A 27,238-nucleotide genomic window follows, 5' to 3' on the forward strand; every position below is an offset into this window, starting at 1 on the left:
ACACAAGATTTTCCGTTGAATATCTGAAGAATTCGTCTTCCCCCCCCTTCTCTTTGCCCCTCCCCATCTCTCTCTCACCCCCCCACTTCTCTCTCTTTCGTTTCTTCCTTTCTCCACAGCCAAACCACTCATGCAACTCTTTCACCTTAGAAACTTACCCAGTTGAAATTGCACCCGGAATTGTCTACCACCCGGAATTGTCTACCACACACGCACACACACACACACACATGTTATGATGGTGAGATGCTGTAGGTTGCTTCAATTCTGAAGATGCTGACATTATTATTATTATATGTTGTGTCTCTATACTTCATTGTAATTAACATTATAATTAATAAGCTGATTTGTTTGTTTTGTTGTTTTTTAAATCTTCATTTTTTTTGTCTCTTTTTTTATTATTTCATTTCATTTTCATGTCCATGTGTTGTTTTGTATTCGTTTTTCCTTTTCCATCTCGCTAATAATTATCATCATCATCATTATTAGTAATAATTATCATTATCATTATTATTATTATAATTTTTTATTATTATTACTGATCTTTGGTCAGCAAGAATTCACCGTGAAACAATGTCGTTTGTATTCATTGGACATCGTTTTTGACGAGAGGATGGTAAGCAAAACGCGTGGCACCAGGGCTGCCTGCATGAGTCATGTAGGTCTCGTACAGATGCGGTGTCCTCTCTTGGGAATCTGGAGAAAAACACAAATACACAAAGTGAAAAGATGCAAGAAGAATTCTTTAAAGAAGTTTAAAGAAATAAAAATGGTTTCAAATTTTGGTACAAAGACAAAAATATCGAAGGAGGATTAAGTCGATCACCTCGATCCCCAATGCTCAACTGGTATTTATTTTATCGATCCTGAAAAGCAGAGCCCGGCGGAAATTGAACTCAGAACATAAAGGCGGGCGAAGTGTCGCGAAGCATTTTGTCCGACGCGCTAACGTTTCTGCCAGCTCGCCTTATTTCCAAATAATAATAATAATAATTTATATATTTGTTTTAATCCTTTCTACTAAAGGCACAAGGCCTGAAATTTGGTGGGGAGGGGACTAGTCGATTACATTGACCCCAGTATTTCACTGGTACTTAATTTATCGACCCCGAAAGGATGAAAGGTAAAGTCGACCTCAGCGGAATTTGAACGCAGAATGTAAAGGCGGACGAAATACCGTTAAGCATTTTGTCCGGCGTGCAAACGATTCTGCCAACTCGCCGCCTTACATAATAATAATAATAATAATAATAATAATAATAATAATAATAATAATAATAATAATAATAATAATAATAATAATAATAATAATAATAATAAGCGTTTAGTGCAAACAGTTACAGAACGAAATATTATACGAAACATGGTTAATGATTAATGATTAATGATTAATATCTACCTTGTAGCTTTCTTTCAGCAGCTTCCATATAACTTCTTTCTCGTTCCATATCCTGACTGTGGCAATCTGGGAAATGTTAGAAAGATTCCGGTATAAAAGACAAGATAAAGTTTGTTTTTGTTCGTATGTATGCGCGTATATAATATATATATATATATATATATATATATATATATAGCAGGATTTCTAACTTTGGCACAAGGCCACACACATTTAATAGTAACTTATTTTTCATCGTCGTCGGACGGAAGTATGAAAGATAAAAAGTCATCTGTGGGTAAATTTGAACTCCCGATCTAAAGATGACTAATAAAACATGCCGTCTTATCTGCCGTCGGCCATTTCTGTCTCTCAAATGTAATAAAGAAACTGGCACAAATAACTCCTTAGTGTTTTTTTCTTCTCTCATTGCGGTGCAGGAGTCGCTCCTTTCACTGATGAGACAGTAACTTACTGTGAACAACGAGTCACTATCTGTCATTACATCGTGTTACAACTGTATCTACCGTTGTTACATCGTGTTACTACTGTATCTGTAATTGTTATACGAGTTACTAATCTCTCAATCGTTGTTACATCATGTTACTGTGTCTGTCAATGTTACTTCGACACCAGGTTGAAACCGCCCTCGACTTTTCCTTCTGTGAGCATCGGTGACATGCAAAGGAGAGATTTGCTGAAGGAGCAACTCTTATAAAACAACGTTGCTCAGATCTACATCTTGGAAAGGAAACTTTCCAAGTAGAGGTCCTTAGTTTTATGAGAGAGGATCCAGGATTTATTTAATGTACATATGAATAGAGGTGAGTAGGCTTTACGATCAGAAATATGTTATGAAAAGGTAGCCGTTAGCATTTATTTGCTTCGTAGTGAAGGAAAGAGTGGATTTGTGGCGTTCATGCCTTGATAAAAGGTGCCATTAGTGTGAGTTAAATGAAACAGCAACAAACAAGAATCGCAAACATTTCTCTCGCTGGAATATTGAGTCCCGTTATTCGCGGGTTACCAAAAAGAAAGTAAATGCAAAAGGAACAGAAGTGACCCTTAATCGTCCCTTTTCAAATTTACGAGAACGGTTACTACCATTGGTGTTGATAAAAACTGACCCCCTCCTCCAGCCCTATTTCCCTATCGGTTAAAATCGACAAGAATGGTCAGTACCGTTGGTGTTGATGATATTCTCACCAGGTGGCGTTGACATCCGTTCACCACTCATCATGTTATTTCTCTGTTCAATCATATCCATTTGTTCTTGCATTTTCCTGCGGGTTTTTTTCTCTTTTTTCAACCGTTTCTGTAACATCACTGGAAAAAGAGAAAACAACAACAGCAATTACAACATCATTATCAATGCGTCATACAACAGTTACAACACTGTGGTACACACAGATGTGAATGGGTACAGTAGATACACTGTGACACACACACACACAATTTCTAAAAACCCCAAGTCCCTCGTATAATAAACATAGAAATGAATCGATCAAATTCGAAATTACATCAAAGAAATATTTTACTCAATCAAGGTTGTGCTACAGCATGGCCGGTGTTGTGTTGGCTGAAACAAAGTATGGAACAAAGCAATTGGTCAAGAGACAAATGACAGGCTCGATGACCCTTCTTAGGGATGTCAAGACTGGTGGAAGGGAAAGGGGAGAAGGCGAGCTGCTCTTAGGCCAGGGACTCAGCTCCAAATGTTTACAAGGCTGGTTGGTTAGTACCATCTTAAAATAAGGGTCCTTCTTGTCTGTGGCCCCTATCCCGATACTAATCCATGTATTCGGTTATTGTACATGTAGGAGGTCCAGTGCACTGTTCTGTAAGGAGCGGGGCTGTGATGCTGTTCAGCCAAAGGGGTTATTCATCAAAGCGTCCTCCGCTGGGGGGTGTGCACAGGGTCTTCTCTTGATGTGGGGCCCAGTTTAAACGAATCAATCCAATTGGCTTAAGACTGGCCCTGCATACAGCTGGTCCTTTATCTAAGGAGTATCTATGGAAGTAACTATTCTTCTGTCGACAACTCACAACGTCAAGTTATTTCTGTCTCTTCAAAGTTTGTATTTATTACACCATTGCTGTGTAGTTATTTAGATCTGATATCCACCGCATACGGTTACACGTATCTTCTACACACTGTGTCTAGATATTTTCTCATCACACACAATGCAGATAGCTATCCTCCTATCCACCGCCTACAACTTTCTTCCCCACCTCCCACACACTGTACCTAGTCATTCTTCTACATACTGTACTGTAGCTACCCATCTCCCTATCTGCTACACGCTATAGCTAGCCATTCCCCTACACACTACTGTAACTAGTTATTACCCTATCTATTACACACTGTAGCTAGCCATTTTCCTATCTACCACACACTGTATCTGGCCATTCTCCTGTCTGTTACGCGCTAATTACTGTCTTAATCCTTTGGTTTTTACACAATTTAATCAGACAAACAATAACCTGTTTTTTAATAATGAAAAATCAATGGGAAACAAATTGATTGGGAGATTTGCAACTGAAAGATATCACGTGCAACATATTTTGTTATAGAAACGATAATCACAATACTTTAAAATGTGATGGCAGCTTTCTGCCACCAGCTGCACAATTTCAGTGCATTTCCGACATATTTATAATTTTGCAATTTGATTATCACTCTGGATGCACCGTCTGTGCATCGATGCATTTGTGCACTAAATTCATTAACTTTATACAACTTACTAACCTCCACATTTGTTTACTCTAAAATATTGCATCAAACTGCACCAGCCTACATTATACTGCACTCAACTGCACCAAGTCGTACAACATTGCTTCAAATTACATCAAACTGCAATAAATTGACACTATGTTTCGAAGACGAATTTATGCAACCTGTGCATAACGGCACTAATAACTGCATCACATCTGCACAAATAAGAGGCATGCCTGTGTGGTTAAGGTGCTGGCTGGGAACTATGGAGTTTGGAGTTCAATCCCACAACACAGTTCTTGGTTTGTCTTCTATCTTGGATCAGACCAAGTCTTGTGAGAGAGATAACGTTGACAGAAAAATTTATGGAAGCCCACAAGAGGAGATATTGGTGTTTTGGCGGTAGTCGATTCAATGTTGCCTACTTTATCGTCCTTTCTTGGGCGTTGGATGCCTTCAGTGGAGACGGCTCGGTTGAAAACATCTGGGTTGGGTTTCGGAGGCTACAGAAAAAGGGGGCTATGGCTATTGTTGCCCTTTCTTTCTGACTAAACCATAAAAAGAAATAAATAAGAAATAAATAGTTTTAAGGTTTGGATTCCGTATTGAATAGACAAACGGCGGCGGCGGCGGGAGCGGCGAGTGTTGGTCATTGGATAACAGGATCTGCAGACTTTATTACCAATGTGAGTGTCTTTTAGTATGAGGTCAATGCTGATGTTTACTGGAATGGAACTGAAAATGGTATCTGAACTTTCAGTAAAACTGATAAAGTGTGTTTCCATACAGGAACCCCCAAAATGCAACTTCCATAATATAATCTTCCACAGACCTGATTCTTAACAAATAGATGTCAGTTTGTAGTGCTGTCTCGGGGAATATTACACCGATTTGGCGATATGAACAGCAGTATTCCTCGAAAGTTTCTATAGAAGAATAACTTGACAGATAATAATATCCTTTAGCTTTCAAAATGAACGATTAGTCAATTATATTCACCTCGAGTCCTTTGTTCGTCTAACAACTGCTTTTCCATATTTTCACGGAGGTCACGCTCTCTCAACAATTCCATTTTTAATTCAGCTGCAGAGAGAAAATAAAAATCATATATATATATATATATATATATATATATGTATGTATATATGTATGTGTGTATGTATGTATGCCTATACATACACCCACACACATACATACACACACATATGTATATTCACAGGTACATACAAATATATGTATGTGTGTATTTAACATCATGTGTATATATAACATATGTACACCCACACACATATATAGAGAGATATGTGTATATATATATATATATATATATATATATATATTTTACACAACATAATATATAAGTGTACGTACACACACACGCACATATATGTACACACATAAATACATGTTTAAATATATATATAATATAATATGTACATGTATAGTATAGAGTGTATTTCTTATATATCATGCATTATATATATTATGTAGAATATATATATATATATATATATATATAAAGCACAATATAATATATATATATATATAATATCATATTATATATATATATATCATATATAAATATTTATATGTATATTTATATATATATATATATATATATATAAAGCACAATATAATATATATATATATATATAATATCATATTATATATATATATATCATATATAAATATTTATATGTATATTTATATATATATATATATATATATATATATATACATATATATATATATATATATATATATATATATATATATATATATATAATATTATGTATATGCATGTATATATGTATATATATGAAACAACATACAAAGAATTTTGGCAAAATTGGCAGCAGACCATTTCGGAAAATGTTGACAGCAGTCTGTTTCACAAAAATGTTATGAGAGAATCTTAGAAAGAAAAAAGACATAAAATAAATATAAAATAAAGTAAAACAAACAAGAAAAGTAGAGAGAAAGTTGTAAAACAACTTCGCAAAACCTAACTGCTTTTAATAATTGAAGATCTGTAATGTCGGATAGGAGCTATAAAGACGGAGGCAAAAATAGCCGAAATAAAATAAAACAAACTTGTATATTTGAAAAACTTATTTCAATATTTGTTTATCGAAAACGGAACGTTGTAAAAAGCAGCCATAGAGTTATGGTAGCAGCAGTTTTAGCATCTCACATTGCATCTGCTCGCTGGGAAACACTGCAATTCTTTACCGAAAGTAGCAATAATTTCAGTTAAATAGAGATAAAGGAACGTAAAGGAACATTGCCGACACAGGTTTCAAATATCTGGCTGCATATGGTGTGCATATACATACATACATACATACATACATACATACATACATACATACATACATACATACATGCACATACATACATGCACACATACACCTACACACGCAACATATATCGTCGTGTGTGTCTATTTGAGACTATACTTATCAAATGTGATTATTACTGTATATGCATGTATGTGTGTACGTACGTATGCATGTATGTCTGTACGTACGTATGCATGTATGTATGTATGTCTGTACGTATGTATGTATGTCTGTATATATCATCCAATGCATCATACACTTTTTCTTTATGCAATAGATACATAGCAGTACATAATACTCTGATTTTATTTTCTTGCTGTCTATCCGTCTGTCTGTCTATCTATCTATCTTTCTCTGTATAAATGCGCGCGCGCGCGCGTATTTATCCCTGTATACCCGTACAATTTGTGTGTGTGTGTGGCTTAGGTTTAATTTGAACGAAATCCATAATTTAATCTGCAATAGAAAAATCAACAGACATATTTGGTTAAGTGCTGACTTGGAATTGCTTGTTTTTGCCAATGTTATCAAACAGTAAGGATTCCTCTTGAAGGTACCAATGGAAGAATTCATAGAACTTCCGTTTTAATATCAACTTTACACAGATTTCATTACATCTTCAGCTTCATCCCTATCAGTTACAGATATTTCACATTTTCGAAATTTTGAAAATTATATGAATATATTAAGCCACACACACACATACTTACACACGTGTATGTGTGTATGTATGTATATATGTATGTATGTAAGTGTGTATGTATGTATTTATGTATGTATGTGTGTGTGTGTGTATTGAGTGACATTCCTTGAAGATGCGTTTTAGATGTACGACTGTGTCCTAATTTTCATGAGTTATTTGCAATTTTTTTAAAGAATAAACTTCCTGAATTTTTCATCAACGTTTCAAAACATCTACAGTCTTATCTTCAGTATAATAAATGATAAAACCGGAATTGTTGTATTTTCAATGCAACAGACATACACACACATGCATACACACACACACGTACATATACACACATACATAGATGCATACGCACACACATACTTATACATACATACATACATACATACATACACTCGCCTCTTTCCACAATATCTTTTGTGGACACAAATTCAGGGATTCGCTGGACCAGGTTTAATACCTCGTTCATGTCTCATCGGCAGCTGAACCGCTCCAACCCTCTCTTTCTAAACTATCCACAAATATACTGCTTCTAAATCCACTCTTACGAAGGCTTAATTAAGTGAGATTGACCAATTTGCATGTATAATGTATTCTAATTTCCATAGATACATTGCTGGTCCCTGATAATAAATTGAACCGAGGCCAGGGAGGAAAACGAGGAAAAAACACACACACTTTGTGTTATTGAGATGGATATAATATCTTATGATTGTTATAATAATTGGGGAAATGGTGATATATAACCAGTGACACATAAATAGTGATACGCACACACATATACATACATGTGTGTATATGTATGTTTGTATGTATGTAGGTTATGTATGTATATGGTATATGTACATACATGCATACATACATACGTACATAAATACATGCATACATGCATATGCGATGAGTATCATTTAATAAAGGATATCAAAAACATGAGAGAATAAACATATTGTAAATGAAAGAAGAAGCGAATATTGTCGGAATAATAAACTTTAATAATCTTCTTTGCTGTTTTATTGTTGTTGTTATTTTGCAAGGTTTTAGCAGGAAAACAATGAAAAACTCCAACATAATTGCTTTCACATGTGACATAGTAATGAAACATCTTCACAGTGGAATCTCTAGATTATTTCTTCAGGAATTGGCGATTCATAAGTCTTGAATATAAGTTTATTGCTGTTGGTGCCACCTTATTGGATTTTGGTGAGGAATATTGCAACACGGAAAGAATGTGTAAAACTCCAAATAAAAGACAAAGTGATATGTGTGTGTGTGTGTGTGTGTGTGTGTGTGCAAGAGAGAGAGAGAGAGAGAGAGAGAGAAAGTGAGAGAGAGAGAGAGTGAGAGAGAGTGAGAGAGATTGAAAGAGAGAGGTGGGTTGCATGTAATTATTCTGCGGTTATCGTCTGGTCAAGCTGTTTATTGCTGTTGTTGATGTTACTGTTGTTTACCAGTGGAGATGCAATAAATCGGCCAGACTCCTTTCTGCTGGTACCGGCCATGTACAACCACCTTCACCATCGACTTATGTCTGTCAATCTCTTATTTGCTTTCAAACTTAAATACTTTCTTGTAAAACTGTTCATTTAAGGTGGAAATGCTTAAAACTGAAGAAACAATAGTGTTTCGTTGTTGTTGTTGTTATTGTTGCTGCTGTTGTTTAGCCTCGGGTCGTCCCTAATCGAGAGCAAATGCATGGTAAAAGGCGTTCCAGTCGTGCCTTTCTCGTATTATAACAAATATGGAGGACTACGTTAGCCAACGAGCCCTCTTCTTGTTATAAGACAATAAAGTATAATTTGAGAGAAACTTTGCTGCTATGTTTAGCCGGTCGCGTGACCACCTTGGATGTGGTCAGTGAAGGGAGTTATAAAAATACACGATAAAGACCAGAAAGAAAATGTGGACAGACGAGAATGGTAAGGATGCTATCTTAATTTTGGACTTTGTGATTAATTATTTTACTACATGTTAACAACGTCATTAACTAAAATAGAGAGCAACACATTTGTCACAATAGCATAGAAAGAAGCTCTTTCTCTCTCTCTCCCTCTCTCTCTCTCTCTCACACACACACACTTACTCTCTTTATTTGACAGCAACCTGGAAACCGATAAGAAAAAAAGGCGACGCCGAAGTAGAGAAGCTGAATGGTAAATGGCAGAGGAGAACTGTAACGATTCTTTTAGCCGTCAGAAATTTTCCATTAAAACGATATATACAAAAAAAATTGCTGTATTTTTTTGGTTGAATGTTTGAGAAAAACACACAGTAATAATATTTCGTTGGAAACTACATATCAATATTGAAGAACGAAACATAAAATATGGAATGTCGGCTAAAGGCAGCAGACTTTAACAAGTCAATTTGAAGTAGTTCCGTAAAGTTATAATGAAGTGTCATCGGCATCAATCGACCAAATGGATTATAGCATTTTAGCCAGTTTTATAGACAAAAGAATCGATTTTACAAGAAATATCATCGTTCAACGAAGCCCATGAAAGAAAAAGGAGTCATATTATGTGGACTGCCATCTTCTCCATCAACAAACTCGACAGCTCGAATTAATGCACAACTGTTTCACTCATAAAACTAAAATAATTCTTCCTGTCTCCCTAACTTCTTCAAAATAATACTTCCAAAAAAAGGGGGGGGGGGAGAAAGAATGAAAGAGAGAGAGAGAGAAAGGGACAGAAGGGGACAGAGAAAGAGAGAGACAGAGAGGAGGGGAGAGTGAGGGACAGAGAAAGAGAGAGAGAGAAAGTGAGAGGAAGCGAGGTTGATGTCAATTTGACTTTACCTCACAAACGTTTCTCTATTTCTCTCTATTACATCATCTTATTTCATCCTCTCTCTCTCTCCTCCTCTTCCCTCTCTCTTTCTCTTCTTCCCCCCTCTCTCTCTCTCTCAGTCCTCCCCCCCCCCTCGCCCCTCGAATATTTTACTATTATTGCTATGGTATAGTAGGATACGTTATTATGTCGACGAGATCTCGTGAATAAACATAACGTTTTCATTTGACCGTAGAGTTTATTTATTTTCCCGCTTCACTGATCTCGTTAAACTTCGCGGCCACTTCTGCCGTTGATGGCCAATTTACGTCCAGTTTAATATTGCTTTTGAATGAGAACTCCAACTCGCTTCTTTATTGTTTCCATAAAAACTATAGTAGTCGTCGTCTTCTTCGAAATGAAACTTGTTCAAGAAGAGGCACCAGGAGTATTATTAAGATATTTGCATACATGTGTCACCAGGGTGACGGAAATTCCTGATGCGAGAGTAAGAACGGGTAAAATGTGGGGTGAAATGGAGAATTAATTGAAACGATGACTGCTGCCATGGAATATGGAGTTAGGGTTCGTCGAAAGAAGTCTAGAATAAACTGGAACCAAACAAACGGCGAAGACTTGCTAGTTGCTACCTGGGGAAATTCTATAAGTAATTCCAATATGAAAGACAAGGGTTGCCGGGCATTCCACTACTTAGTGGTCGTCTATGAAGGTCAAATAATTGTGTTAAAACAAGCGAGGAACCCAACTTTAACCTCGTCTCTTATATTGGAAATTAAGCTGATCATCAATATTATGACCTCATATGTATGGATGTATGTATGTATATAGACACACATACATGTATATATATATATATATGTATACAGACACACACACACACACACACACATATGCATGTATGTATATTATGTATGTTGTGTATTCATATCGTTGTAATATCGTTGTAAATATCGTAGTCAGAAGCTTTGGGGGTTTCTGTCTGGTGTTTGTTTTAACCAAGCAGAGGGGGTCCCCTAATCTTTAATAATTTCCGCTCAGATATGTAATCTAAACACACAATGTTTAGATTTTATGTTTGGCCGAAGATTTTCTTTTCTTATTAATTCAGATTCAATCCAAATAAACGGAACCAAAATTTGTTGTGCCTTTTTGGTGCAGGAACTTCACCTGATTTCATCTAAATTCACTGAACTTCGTCAAACCAAAGCCAAGAACAAAGATGCAGCGGAGAAACACGAGAACTTATTAAGGAAACAATATCTATAAGGTACCTCAGGAATATTTAATTTATTATAATTATATTATAATTTATTAAATATCCGTTATATTTAACATAATAAAGCCACATCTGACCTAAAATTACGAAAGAACTAAATATGGCACGTCTTAGGTGAACAGGTGTTGTACATTTAGAAACCATCATCATCATCATCATCATCATCATCATCGTTATTATTATTATTATTATTATTATTATTATTATCATTTACATACAGAGTTTGGTTGCTATTTCTGAAGTTTTGAGTACTTGTTACTGGATCGTTACTTACCAACGTCTCTGTCTGTTTGTCATGCTCTCTCTCTCTGTCTATCTATCTAACTATCTATCTATCTTTCTGTCTATTTATCTAACTCTGACGGTTAAAAGAAGCGTTACACAACCGCGCGCGCGCGCATATTTATATATACACACATATTTATATACATACACAAGCTTATATACTCATTTATAAGTATGCAGGTATGCATACACAGAAATATATACATGTATAGATGTGCATACACACACCTATAGATACAGACAGCCATATATACATATACACAACCGTACATGTATATATAGGGGTGTGTAAGTGCATAAGTACGCATACAAGTATATATGTACGTGTGTTACTGTATATCCATGTATACATATACTCTACTGTGTGTGTGTGTGTGTGTGTGTGTGTGTGTGTTTGCAGTTGTGTTAGTTGCTACAGGTTCATTTCTTGCAGTTAATCTCCAACATTAAATACTATTTATTTACTATAAAGATATTTATTTACCAAAAAGATATTAAGCTTTACAATAAAACTAGAAAGTTTTAGAAAGTCGTGAATTGTGAATAAAAAGCCAGCGTAGGAGAGAGTGTACGTATGCAATTGTTGCGAAGACTGTAGTCTTGGCTATTAACACCTGGTAACTAAGTCGTCGACTGGCTGCTAGCAAAAGCCAATAGGTTTTAGTAACAACAAGTCGCTCGATTCTGGTTATTAATTGTGCCCCGAGTTCTTTTGTTAATGCGCATTTCCTTGGCAATATGCCGATAGAAAGAGGGCGAAGAATTACAACTAAATGTTTTTCATTGTATTGCAGATTCATTAGCGTGTGCTTTACCCCTCTGATATTTGAACACATTGCTTGCAGTGATGAGAGGAGAGAGAGAAAGAGAGAGAGGGAGAACAAAAGAAATTCTTTGATCTTGTATACACAAGGGTGATCTCAATGAAATGGGACTAGTGACTAGCGAGAGAGAGAGAGGGAGAGAGAGAGAGGGGGGATGAGAGAGAGAGATTTTTTTTTTTTATAAACAGCCCTGAATACTCCAAAGTGAATTATGTCTGAATATTGTATTCAATGTTAATGGGAAAGGTTGCTTCTCGATATGTCAGAAGTTTGTAATGGTGATGTAGTTGAAGTGAACAAGAGCCGAGAACAATATACATGGAAATCTAGACAGGCCATAATATCCAGTATATGTATTTTATATTTACTCACCAACTCCATTGAAACACAAACTATCTAAACAACTCAAAATGCTTGCTTTCAAAGCTGGTTGATTTCCGGACCTGTTTCAGTGACGATTTACAAATTACTCGAATAATGGCGGCCGTATGTGAAAAATGTCTGATCAGCAAATGAGTGGGAGCAGGGTGAGGTGGTGGCCGTGTGTGTGTGTGTGGGGGGGGGACTACAACTATTAATAATAATAATAACAATTATCCACTGCGGATGGGATATCTAACAAATGGATAATAAATTGACTTTTATTATTATCATTATTATTGTTGTTGTTATTGTGCGTTCCAACGCCAGAAAATAGATTCTCTATACCTATTGGATTGCTGGTTTATTAATCCATTGTTATTTCTAGTTAAAACTAAACAAAACAAAATCAATTGCGATTCCAATCAACTAATTTTCCAATCGTTTCTAGCCCAGTTCGATAGACAGATCTGATTGGTTAACGATGATTAGTATTCTCCACATATTTCATTGTCTGTTGGTAGAGAAGAATAAAAGAATTACTAACGCGAAGAACAAATGGATTCACTGACAACCATAAACGGTTTTCTGCTGTTGGTGCTTTCCTCTCCGCCATGGCTTGTCACAAAGCACTCGAGACAGATTAACAGGACACTTATACAATACCGACGACGATATATACATAATATATATATATATATATATATATATATATATATATATATATATATATACATAATATACATACATATATATAGATATATATGTATGTATACACACACACTCTATCTACAACTCCTATCTCTTTTTAGCCGCTTTCTCACTTTCATATCATCCATACGTCTACACGTGTCTGCCCAGTCTTAAGTGCATGCGCGAGAGAGACCATACAAAACGTATTGCACTCATACACATTCGCCAGTGTGTGTGTGTATATATATATGGGAGAATATACAAATAATAACAACAGACGAGGACAGGTGGTGTAAATAACAAAAGTATATTTTAGTATAACGCTCGGGAATACGGAAAGTCTTTGACGTTTCGAGCTACGCTCTTCAACAGAAAGAATACGGAGACAAGGAGAAAAACACGGAGAAAAAAATTGAATAGTGTTCAGTTAACGGTCAATCATAATAAAGCATATATATATATATATATATATATATGCACATACACATACAGACAGACAGACACATGCACACTCCCTCATGCTACTGTTGATATCCTGTGATATCACACACTATTATATTCACTTTATCAGTAATCTCCTATAAGCGACTGAATTATAATTGGTTCTAATCTAGATACAGCGACCCCAATATATGACTAGTACTTCAGTCTATCGAAGCTGGAAATGTGAAACGCAAAGCTGACCTCGGCAGGGTTCTATCTCAGCGCAGAGAAGTCGGATCGATAACCACAAATCAATCTAGACGACACTCTAACGACTCTGGCAAACGCTTGCAGATTAACGATTGATCAGGCAGTATTAATGACTGATGATCCACTATTAATGATTGATAAGGCAGCATCAATCATTCATCACACGATTGAGAAGACCGAGATATTTCTTAAGCCACCTATATTTAGAGATGGCCATCGGATTTCATACAAAAATTATGCAGAAAGAAAAAAAAAAAGAAAAACGAAGAAGGAGGTAATAGTAGGAGGATGCATTTTGATAGATAAGGGTCGAAAAGGAATTGGTTGTTCTCTGCTGAACGAAATCTTCGATAGATTTCGAATAAATTCCATTTAAGATATTGAAATATCAAATTTATTTCCTCAATTTTGTTTCGTTCAAAGACAAAAGTAAAATGTAAGTCCAATATAAGTATGTGTATCAATGTGTGTGTGTGTGTGTGTGTGTGTGTGTGTGTGTGTGTGTGTGTGTGTGTGTGTGCGCGTGTGTGTACGTGTGCATGTATGTGCATATGTGTGTACGTATGTGTGTATGTATGTGCTTGTGTATGTTTGTGTGAGTGTACGTGTGTGTGAGTAATATGTGTGCGTACGTGTGTTTGTGTATGTGTATGTACGTGTGTGCATGTGTGTGTGTTTATGTGTGTGTGTTTATGTGTGTATGTCTTTTCTAAAATGTTGAATTTAGAAAATTACTTATGTTTCCACTTCACTTGTTATATTACACTCACACACACACACACTCACACGCACACGCACATTTACATGAGTGTGTGTGTGTCTATGTGCAAGTTGTATACAATATATAAATTACATGACTTACAAATCCTTATAGCATTCTATGAATAATATGTACATCGTGTATATTTATACACACACAGACATATATATATATGTATGTGTGTGTGTATGCATAATATAATAAAATTGTGTGTGATACAATGTTTAGTTGAATGGTTAGGAGGAAAGATATAATGTAAACGCGCGCGCGTGTGTGTGTGTGTGTGTGTGTAGATAGATGCCAACTAACGTTTGCAGAGTGGAATACAGACATGTGCCTAATCATATTAACATAAAATAAATCTCTTGAATCTGATGGAAACGGTGAGTGAGTGAGTGAGAGAGAGAGAGAGAGAGAGAGAGAGAGAGAGAGAGAGAGAGAGGGCGAATAGGAAGGGAAAAGGGGGAGGGAGAGAGAGATGGGGAGCGTGTTAAGTGTGGTGACGGGTTGAACAACAATTGGATAGATTATGTTACCAAGATTCTTTAGGTGATGGCGGCTGGGGAGAAGGGGGAGATAGGGAGAGGTAGACGGAATGAATGTGTGCAGGGAGGGGGCAGGAGAAGCAAATATAGTTAGTGCTATACATAATCATCATCATCATCATCATCATTATTATCATTATTATTATTATTATTATTATTACTATTTTTATTATTATTATCAGGGATTATTTCTGGGCATTATTAACACCTGAGTTTCAATTATTGACCATATTGGAGAAATCTGTAAACCTGGCTCTAAACACTTATTTGATTTTAAATCTAATCACATACACACACACACACACACATACACACACACACATATATATATATATACACATACGCACATATACACACACATACGATTGAGTGTGTAAACAAAAAAAACGGTGCTCAACACATTTGGTAGGAGTTCCATGTATTATTTAACAACAATTTCTCTCAGTTCCATGCAACATAATATTTGGTAAATTCGTAGAACGAACCCATCTCGTCAGACGAGAGAGAGAGAGAGAGAGAGAGAGAGAGAGAGAGAGGTAGGGAGAGTGGGAAAGAGAGGTGGAGAGAGAGAGAGGGAGAGTGTGTGTGTGAGAGAGAGAGAGAGAGAGAGAGAGAGAGAGAGAGAGAGAGAGAGAGAGAGAGAGAGAGAGACAGTGATGCCTGTAGAGTCAAGTTCGTTCTACGAGTCTTTGAAGCACGGAGACGAATCAAACGGTTATATAACACACATACAGATACACACACATAAAGCATAGTCATCATCATCATCATCATCATCCTCACCATAATTACCACTGCCACCATATCTGTCATCATCATCACTGCTGGCAGAGAACTGGCAGAATCGTCAGAGCGTCGGACCTGGCGGCATTTCTTCTGCTTCTTTACGTGCTGAGTTCAAACTTCACCAGTTTTAACTTGGTTTTCATCATACTGCGGCTAATACGCTACACACACACACACACATTATACATATACATACATATATATTTGTGTATGTGTGCCTGCCTCTTTCGTCTCTCTCTTTCTCTCCCTTTCACATTGTCTGTTTTCATACATAAAAATAACGACATTACATTAACATACTCAAAATATACGCAAACTATACAAACACACACACACACACACAACAACAACAACAACGCTTCCCCTGTATATAAAGACACGACCTCAGCACTTCTAGTAATTCTTATGCTAAGTATTTTAATTTTAAATTCTCTTTATCTCACCCCCACCCTTTTCCCCACCCTGCAGTTAAAACATATCAAATAATTTCTCTTTTAGCGATACAGTGATTAGAACTGTTTTCCACCCAATCGCTGATCGATCTCCAGTTCGTCACAAAACATATTCATGAGGATGGCTTTCACTAACGTTCACCATCAACCGGAAGTTGCATTTGGCGGAGCCTTTTGTCACCATCCCGAAATGTTCCCCACATTCTCTGTGTGTGTGTGTCTTTGCATAGATGGAATAGTTCAATGGAATCAATCCACCTCAGCATGCTCTTAGCACCAGAGGTTCATCACGGATCAGTCACGAAATGTTTTCAGGGTAAACCAAGAGAAACGGGTTCGATTACAGCCAACAGCTAATGTTTCATGTTTTGTCTGTCGACACTTGTCGTGTAAATAGAATTTCAAGTGGTGAGTCATTCGGCTCGTGGGTCCCTTGCCCTGCAATCAGCACTTGCTATAGAATTCCCTTCCATCTCCACTCTCAGAGATGCCAATCATAGATAAAAACCAATAAAGGCTATAGATTTCAGTTTCAGGGAAACTGGTGGTGGCGTTGTGGGGGGGAATCTAATTGGGCGATGGATGTAGGCATCATCGAGTTTTAAAACAGGAACATTATATATATATATATATATATATATATATATATATATATACATACACAGTGTGTGTGTGTGTGTGTGTATTTATCTCCAATGAATCGGGAGATGAAAAATTATGGAATAAAATTTGGAAGAGGAAAATGACAAAAAAAAAAAAAAGAAAAAAAAAAAAAAAAGAAAAAAAAGCGAGGCAAAGATAATGTGAATGTAAAACTGTAGATAAACATATTTTGTAGTCAATAATTACTGGAATGTTCAGTAAGGAAATTTTACCACTTCATTGTAGGAAAGATTGCCGGTTTATTATTAATTCCTCCCAAATCTCTCTGGGGAGAGGAAGGAGAGGAGGAAGAAGAGGATGATATGGCGGCCATGACAGTGGTAGTGACGGTGGGAGGAAGAGGAGGAAAACTCGGAGAAACAAGGTGGGAATGATCGAGGGAAGAGAGAGAGACTATCGAGGTGTACGGGGGGTGGGGGATGGAATAAAAGGAAGGTGGCGATGAGTGAAAGGAACTCCAGTGGGAGAAAACTTCTGGAATCTAGTCTAAAAGCGGCAACAGAATTAAAGAGCAGGAGACTAAAATCAACACCAACTCCCTACCCACGATTTTCTTTGATAAAATCACGACAAAATTCATTCAACTGCTTTTATTCCTTGTGTGTGTGTGTGTGTGTGTGTGTGTGTGTGTGTGTTGCACTGTATTTTTAACGTTATACAAATAACAAAATGGTGAGGCAAAAACTAGAAGAACAGTAAAATAATTTGAATTTAATGGATGGAAACACTTTCCGGAAATGTTTTGTTTGTTTATTCCTGTTGGCTTGAAAACTGAAGATATGCTCCAATTGAATTTTGGTTATAAATCTTTTACGATAATGTTTGTGGCCCTCGGCGGTTGTGCACGACTGACGCGGCATTATTGCTGGCACTGCAGACTTAGTGCACAATATAATTACTGTCAATGCGTATTAAAACAAATATAGCAAAAACCCCCTCCAAAAAACTTCACTTCGAATTTGTTTATCCAACAATTTTTGCTCGCAAAAAGACCAAAAATAAATATTGTCTGTCCATAGTTGTCGACGGTAAAAGACGGAGAGATGAGGTGGGGAGGGGGGAAGAATTGTTATTAGTTATTGGGAGAGTGGTGGTGAGAGTGATGTAATAGAGATGGTGGTATTAGTTATTGAGAGTGATGGTAAGAGGTAAGTGGTGCTGTAGGGGGGGGGCATGGATAATAGCGAGGTGGTAGTGGTGGTGGTGGTGGAAATAATTGCGGGAAGTAATGGTAGAGCTGATAGGTTCGGGATGGTGGTGGTGGTGGTGGTGGTGGTGGTGGTCATGAAACGAGATAGGAATCACATGATTTCTATCACATGACTGACTGTAATAAGGAGTATGAGATGTGGAGGGGGGGGGGGGCGGTCTCCGTCATTTAATTTTTCTGTGGTTCCAGGCTTGGTCAAGTCGTTGAGTTATGGTATGTCGTTACAACTAGTCGCAAGAGAGCAGAATGTGTGATTTCGACATAAATCGGACAATGTGGCTAATCGATTCGAAGATCGGGATAAGAATAAAAGACAAGATGAAAGTGGAGACTTGTAACCAGAGACCAGCCCTGACTATAGTTTCCGTTCCGTATTCCAAGACAAGATGGAAGCATGGAGATTCGCCCTCCTTACTCTGACTTTCTTCGTTTTCCCGACATTGTCAAGTTTGCTGTTTATCATTTCAGGAACGATAAATAAAGTATTGCGAACATTTAAAGGTCTAAATTCATGTCCAAACAGCAGAGTATTCCACAGTCACATCTACCCTTAAAATAATTCTTTGGCAGAATCGGCGAGGTACGGTGTGTGTGTGTGTGTGAGAGAGAGAGAGAGAGAGAGAGAGGGAGAGAGAGAGAGAGAGAGGGAGAGAGAGAGAGGGAGAGAGAGAGGGAGAGAGAGAGAGAGAGAGAGAAGCCTGTACCTGTTGAATTCCAGATAAATCCATCTAATGGGATTCTCTACAGTTTCCGTCCAATCACTTTCCTTCACAAGGTAATGGCTGACCCAAGGATTATAGAAAATAGAAAAGGATATTTACTCAAACTGTGCCATGCAGTGGAATCGAAACCGGGACCTTATTAGGTGCAGTATGACCATTCAGCCATTCTGCACCAGCCGTTTCCTGATTAGAATGTGTGTGTGCGTGTATGCGTGTGTCTGCCTATTGTTCTACTGTGACTGGGAAGGGCATGAATGTTGCAACCTCCGAGTTTTCCAGTTCCTTAACCCAAACCTTTTTATCTTCTTAGACTTAGTTAACAAACTTTTGTTATAATCTTACTTTCTCTCAGTAACATCATCATCATCATCATCATCAGCAGCAGCAGCAGCAGTAGTACAGTAATTATACTTTTTTAATTATGTTTGTATTTTTGATGACAGTCAATCTGTGTCCCCTGTCCCAAATGCTTCCCGCCCTCCCCATCACCTAGACGAATTGATTTCTTTTTTTAATCTTTTTTTATATTCTTCTTCTTCTTCTTCACACCCCTGTCCTTATTATTTCAACAATTCTCATATTCCGTGTCGTCTGCCTGTCACACCATTCTCGCTCGGGTCACTTTTTCTTGGATTTACCGCCATTTCATCTGTGATTACACTTTTAGCATTTCCTAACTCATCAAGCTGACACGATAATGCCAGTCACCACCACCACCACCACCGCCTCCATTGACACCACCACTACTACTACTACTACTACTACTACTACTACTACTACTACTACTACTACTACTTTCTTACGCCGTTCAGGGATCGATTTTCTCATTGACGCCTCACAAATATCTATCATTTCAGTTTAATTTCAAACATTTCCCACATAATTATGATATTTCTACAGTTCTTTCAATTGACAACAACTAATGCTCCTTTTACCCCCATCCCCTCAATATGCTGTCAGGTTGGTCATTTACAATTTCCTGTGCTCTATGGTTACAGCCTCGTTTCCGACAGTTTCGAAACTCTTTGTATTCGTTCAAGTTTTCTCGATAGTCTTTTCAGATTTGTTTCTTTCGGTCAGGATGCGATAACAATCTCTGACTACTATTGCAAGTTTTTATAACAAAGACATCAAATTCTCTCTAATTATATCCATCCTCGCCAATTTGTTTTCTCTGTTGCCATCTTTAAAGCTCTTATTTTCATTCTGAAATATTTTTACTTCAACAAGATTGCTTGTCAGAAGGTTGCCATTGGCTAGCCTCGTCGTCTGATCCTTTGTTAGCTTCCTGTCTGCTGACAGCTTTCAATTGGCAGTTCACTAAACACACATCGTTAAGTGAGTCTTGCCGATACTCACTGTCAAAAGGTAATTTCCTTCGGGGAATCACGTCTTCAAATGTATTTCTTGATAAAAAGAGATGGCATCCATTGTCATAGTCATTTCAAACAATTTCAGTCCTGGAAAAATCCATTCTCTTTATTCAAACGTTATTCAAACGGACAGGATACTCTGGTTGATGTTATTCCGAAACAGATGTAGTTTTATTGTAGAACGAATGTAATAATACAAGCAACTATCACTTTGGGCTTTTCTTCTTCTGAAGGAGAAACTTATTTCAAAGAGACAGAGGAGTAAAGAACGATAGAAAAATAGCAAAAAAGAAAAACCATTGAAATTAAATTTACATGAAGCCAACACCGTCAACCAATCAGGGAGCTTGTTTACCTGTCTACCTAGAAATAAACTAACCAATCAATTACAAGTACATAAGAATCTGCTGTTGTCTGTCTGTCCATTATCTGGATCCATCTGTATTAGCACACAGTCGTTAGATATATATAATACAATACGAAACATTTTGGCGACCAATCTCTGAAATTGCTTCCTTATGAAGTCCTTTTTTACACACACACACACACACACACACACACACACACACACACACACACACACACACACACACACACACACACACACACACACAGGTGCGTGTGTCAAAATATTCAGGGCTTGAAGTTTATGTCCCAAGACAGATTAGAAAGGGAATTTAATCTGCATCAAAAGCTCTAATAACAGATTTAAAAAAATTTTTCTAATTAGACAAAATTAAAAATTTAATCAAGGACGAAACCCCGGCCATAGACCCAATGCTCTGTCCCGAACTGATTTGAGAAAAACCACATGAAGAAGCTCACTTACACGGTCAACTTATTATTGAAACTTTAGGTACCCACCTTAGAATCGAACCCTTAACACCTTAGCTTTCATATTTCTCTTTGAAAAGGCCTGAAATTTGATGTTTAAGAGAAACCCCCGAAGAGATGAATTAATACGACTCAAACGGGGAAACTGATTCTTAACAAACTAATTCCCGGGATTTAGAAGATATCACCTTTACAATTACTGCAACAAAATACGCAACAAGGGATTTGCAGATTTGTACAGATTCCTTATATTAATACCAAATGGTATTAAAGAGGATTGGTTTTCCTTATGTCTCCATAACAATTTGCTAATGTAATACAACCACTAAATATTCAGTAACACTTGTACACGTTTTGCTTCAACGTCCTTTAAACTTCGCTGCAGTAATCACACTCACACCTTCAGAAACTCGAACAGAAAAAAATTGAAACGTGATCAACTAAATAAATTTTTATGAAAGGATTTTTTTTCTCAAACACGGCATCAAAATCTTATCTCAGCTACAAACCCAAACTTTTCTCCCTAAATAAATGGAATATAAATTACTAATTTTTCATTTTCTAGGGCAGACTTCACTTTAAACCTTACCCAACTCATAAATCTTTCCCTTGTAGTTTTATCAACTGTAACATTTAAATGATCTTCGCACGTTTATCCGTCTGCGATAATCTAATTTTTACTCCATTTTTATATTTCTATTTTTATTGTTCTTTACAGTTGTTGCATCTTTAGGTAAGAAGGTCTTGGATGGTATATCAGACCCTTCCACCCTGGATTACAACTCAGCCATTAGTTCTGCCCTGCTTTCTCCAATAGTTGACCCCATTTATCTCATTTATCCCTTGCAATACACCCCGACCCGTTTCATATTTCTGTTAATTTACTAATTACATACAAACATATATTTTCTCCCTCTCCCCCCCTCTCTCCCTTTCAAACAGTAAAATTCTATCAAATATATTGTTGTGTTTGTGTGTGAGTCTAACCGATCATGCATACATCTTTGTGTATGTTTATGAGTGTATCGTGTGTATATATGTATATTCATTGTGAGTATGTGTGTGTATTTTTACGTGTGCATACATAGGTGTGCGTTTGTGTGCATGAGTGAATATTTATGTGTGTGTGTGTGTGTATATTGTGTATAAGTGTGTGTATACGACTGTTTATGTGCTAGTGTTTGAGAGTGTGTATGTATTTATATTTAGACACATACATGTATGGTCACGTATGTGTGTATACGTTTGTGTCTGTTTCTCTTTCTCTGAGGTCGTGCGCGCGTGTGTGTGTGTGTGTGTGTGTATTCATTACCACAATGCAAACATTTATTTTCACTTTGATAAGTAGTCAAATAAGAATCTTGTCCATGTTTCCTAAATAGCTTTTTTTTCCTGAAAGTTCTGGAGATGAATAAGAGAAATGAGGCAAAAATAATTAATTGCATCTTTAACCATTTGAATTGTTTAAAAAACTTCAAATTGACACTTGAATAGAAAATATTTCCACTTCATATACCCTCTATCCCATTGTGTGAATTTTATGCCCCGCTTCCTTGTACTAGGAAATTTCGAGAATAAACCAGTGATAACCAAAGGTTTCCAATCAAACAGAACCCTGCTATTTCTATGATTCAAACCTTAGCCTTTGATTCTGTCAAATATAGTTTACTATTTTAATGGAAAAAATTTAAATCAGATGCAAAATATTTTTTTTGTGTTTATTATTTATATATAAATATATATAATTTTTTTTTTCATTCTAAATGAGATTGGATCATAATTTCATGCTGATATGATTTTTCTAAGAAATTTCTTGACTGGAATTTATTTTCTAAAGGAGTAAACAATTTAATAGCTGAATTTTTTTTTTTTTAAAAAGGCCAAGAAAAAGAAAAAAGCGAACTAACGTACAATTAAAGTAAACTGCTTTTTATCAGAATTAAAATGTGAAATCATCCAATATTGAGCGACAGTTTCACTGCTGTTTAGGTTGATTTATTCCTAAATAATGTTTGATTTCTGCTGGAAATACAATAATTATTTTCAAAGATAAATCAGTATTCATTTTCACAAATTTATTTATAATATGCTCTTTTAATGGCTTATCTATAATTGAAAACTTTCTAATTATCAACTATTATTCATTAGATCGACTGAAAGTCTTTTTTTTATTTTTAGGAAAATAAAATTTCTTTGTTATATGCATCTTAATTTTTTTTTTTTTCTAAAACTATCAAATACTTAGTGAACTTTTGGCCTGACTCGTTAAATAATATTGGCCACATAAACTAGTTTGTTCTTGGCCACCGAACTTGTACAAGTCCTTAGAAATACTAAATATTGCCCCAAAAGCCATTGGAACAATTAAAGTGAATTTTATTGGATTTTTAAAATGAGGGCAATGAAGGGCGGTGAATTGGCAAAAATCATCGGAGCGTCGAACAAAACGTCTTGTAGTATTTAATTATGACTGTTTATGTTCTGAGTACAAATCCTGTCAAAGTCAGCTTTGCCTTTCATCCTGAACCAAGTGTCTCCTATCAATATCTCGTGTCTGTGAGATCAGTATCAAAACAGATCAGTGAAGAACGATGGATTGACAGAATTGTTTGAGCCTCCCATCAAATACGACGTTTGTTCCTGTCCTTTACGTCCTGGATTCGAATCCTACCAAAGTCAACTTTCCCTTTTACCCTTTCGGAATTGATAAAAGGAAGTAGCAGTTAAATACTGGAGCCCATATAATCACTTTTACCTCCACCATCACCGAACTATGGGATCTTCTGCCGATGTCATTGGCTTTTAAAACAATGTCAGAAACAGTTACACACCTCACTAAATACTTGTTCATCCACCATTTTTCAATTCCTTGCATTGAATACATTATTATGACTAAACCCACCATCACCACTTACGCTCCCGCTCTCACCATGGCCACCACTAAACCCAACCCACAACTGAAAACTACCGCTCCAACGACAACCAACACCACCTCGTTCAATATGTTATTACTGTCACCAAGATTATATTCTTGAAGTATCAAAGTAGTAGCAGTAGTGTTAGCAGTAGTAGTAGTAGTAGTAGTAGTAGTAGTTCAGTGTAATTTGCCTGCTGTCTTATTGTTTCTGAAGCCTAACCTGATGTAAATACATTATTCTGTGGTGGTGGTCATAGCAGTGGAACTAATTACAATTCAGATTTAGGTTGCTTGGTCAGAATGAACATTCCATGCAGACTCTCATGGTGTGTGCGCTGACGCACACACGCGAACACAGCACGCACGCATTTATATACAGATCGGTGAACGCTTGTCTTTACGAATGGTTGTTGGTGGTGGGGCGGACAGCGCTAAATGGATCAAGCAGTGTAAGTATGTTTTACTACAAGCTGAATTACTTTAAATGTCAAGTCTGCGTTTCGACTTCCCAATAGATTGATGAAGCAGCGTGACAATACAAAAGCAACAATGTTAACAGCAGATCGAGATATGACTGGATGAGAATATCACGAGTTTCTGTGAATGGTACTGAATGGATGCGTGGTACGTTTCCCAACGGATTTATTTTTCGCCAGCCAATCACGTGTCGATCAGATGTTAACCAATCAAACTTCTGTGTTTTTGAATAGTTTGCTTCCAAATTGCCACGTTCCTAAGTTTTTTCAATCGTTTGAACAACTGGAAATGTGAAACTCAAGAACCTTCCACTTCTAAAGTTTTATATATGTGTGTGTGTATACATAATACACACACACACACACACACACACACACACACGAACGTATACACATACCTAGTTGATGACTGCAAAACTCGATCTGCTGTTAACATCACCTGATCGAAAGACCCACACATACGAAAACTGTGTGTGTCTGCGTGTATATATATATATATATATATATATATATACACACATCTGTTAATGAAAGATGAGGGCTGCTGGATATTATAGTATTATAGAAAAAGATATATCTAAGTTATGACATCATAGAAAGGTAGTAACATCTCATTTTGTAGGAAATCAGAGAAAGCAGCATATCAAGTCGTTTTAAGAATTTTGCATGTATTTCCTTAAAATATGCTTCAAGCTGTATATAAATATGCATGTATGATATATGTAAGCATGTATGTGCGTGTGTGTGTGTGTGTGTGTGTGTGTGTATATATATATGTGTGTGTGTGTGTGTATGTACATATATATATATATATGTGTATATATATATATATATATATATATATATATATATACACACACACACACACACACACAGAGTATAATTTAATCTGTATATAAATAACCATGTATACTCAACAGCAATATGTATACACACAAAAAAAAAATGCTTAATTTCTTTGAAATATCTGCAGTTTTATTGAAGAATTATTTTATAAATGTAGGATATTAAATTTCAGTAATGTTTAGATAAATTTATCCCAAAGATTTTCTTTTACTACAGAAGAAATTTTCAAATTAAATTGAGAGACATAGGGAAAAATCCAAGTTGAAAACCTTTTGCCAACTACATGCATATTTAGTTTGCCATCACATTAATAATATTCATTTGGCAATGTGAATTCTTCATATAGATTTCTTTCATAAAAATTTTCCACATGACTTCATATTTATTTACTGTGAAAGTGTAAACTTCTATAGTTTAACAACATCTCGTTTTACTTTTCAATAAAAATAAACTGGAATGTCTTTTTAAAACGTTAAGTTTTTATTTGAGATTCACTTTTGAAAACGAAAACATTTCATACGATTTATGAAGTCAAAATATCGTATAAGTGTGTCTTTCTATAAAATATACTTTAATTTGTATATAAATATGCATGCATACACAATGAAATATCGCTAGCTTTATTGAACAATTATTTTATAAATATTTGATCATTCCAAAGTTGACTGAAGTTCATTTTAAATTTTTACTTCTCAATATTTTCCTACTTGGCTGTTATTAATATTTAATATTTACAAATATCCTTTATTTTATTAAAATTTAATATATAATCACTCGATGTTTGGCTGCATGTACATCAGAACTGAACAATGTGCCACTTGCTACGATTGAATAGTCAAACATTGACGGATTTCTACGACACTGATCAATCAAAGTTTGTGAATTCTGTCGATATATCGAATTACTAGTGTTGTTGTTGTTGTTGTTAGTGGCGGGGGTGGGGTGGTGTTTGTTGTGTGGAGAAGAGCAATAAATTGGATGTAGTTTTTACAATTGCTAGATTAGATGTTATTGGAGAGAACTACAGGGAAAACAAACAGGACAATGTATGTGCATGTGTATGTGTATGTATGTACATGGCTGTGCATGTGTGGATGCATGTATGTGTGTGTGTATGTTTGTACATGTATGTGTGTGTGTGTGTGTGTGTGTGTGTGTGTGTGTGTGTGTGTGTGTGTGTGTGTGTGTGTGTGTGTGTGTGTGTGTGTGTGTGTGTGTGTGTGATGGAGCCACATTAGAATGTTTGGTGACATTGTTTTGTGTTTAAAATTTAAAATTTCGTTTTAATCATTGTTGTTGTTGTTGAAATTATTGATTGCGCCTGCTGCCAAGAATTTGGACCGAGTTTAACACTGGCGTAGTTCTTTATAATGGAATTATTCATGCAAAATTATTCCAACTAACATGGAAATTTATTTAGGAGATGATGACAGAGCTTTTGACACATAAAGCATAGGTTGTCAACGTTAACGTAAATAGTAACAACTCGCAGTTGGAAGAGAAGTAATTATGTTGCCAATACCTCTAGTTAGAATATTTAGTATTAATAGCTGGAGTGGTTATTGCTTCTGTGAGTTTTAGAGAAAGAGAGAGAAAAAAAATTACTACTG

General features: G+C 36.1%; 1 protein-coding gene across 7 annotated transcripts in view; it reads right to left on the minus strand.

Annotated features, from left to right (window-relative positions):
* Window positions 1-309: 309 nt before the first annotated feature.
* Window positions 310-27,238, minus strand: part of LOC106882968 (dachshund homolog 1) — a 257,890-nt gene continuing 230,961 nt past the window's right edge. For all 7 annotated transcript variants that reach the window (XM_089361356.1, XM_089361359.1, XM_089361358.1 and 4 more), the window contains 4 exons: window positions 5,094-5,177; window positions 2,561-2,704; window positions 1,400-1,465; window positions 310-696 (listed from right to left, as the gene is read on the minus strand). In XM_089361356.1, coding sequence (XP_089217482.1) covers window positions 587-696; window positions 1,400-1,465; window positions 2,561-2,704; window positions 5,094-5,177 — 404 coding nt within the window. In that variant the 3' untranslated portion in view covers window positions 310-586. The remainder of the gene's footprint in view (window positions 697-1,399; window positions 1,466-2,560; window positions 2,705-5,093; window positions 5,178-27,238) is intronic.

This window comes from Octopus bimaculoides, chromosome 13, assembly GCF_046866305.1.
Source record: "Octopus bimaculoides isolate indiv1 chromosome 13, ASM4686630v1, whole genome shotgun sequence".
Classification (NCBI taxonomy): domain Eukaryota; kingdom Metazoa; phylum Mollusca; class Cephalopoda; order Octopoda; family Octopodidae; genus Octopus; species Octopus bimaculoides.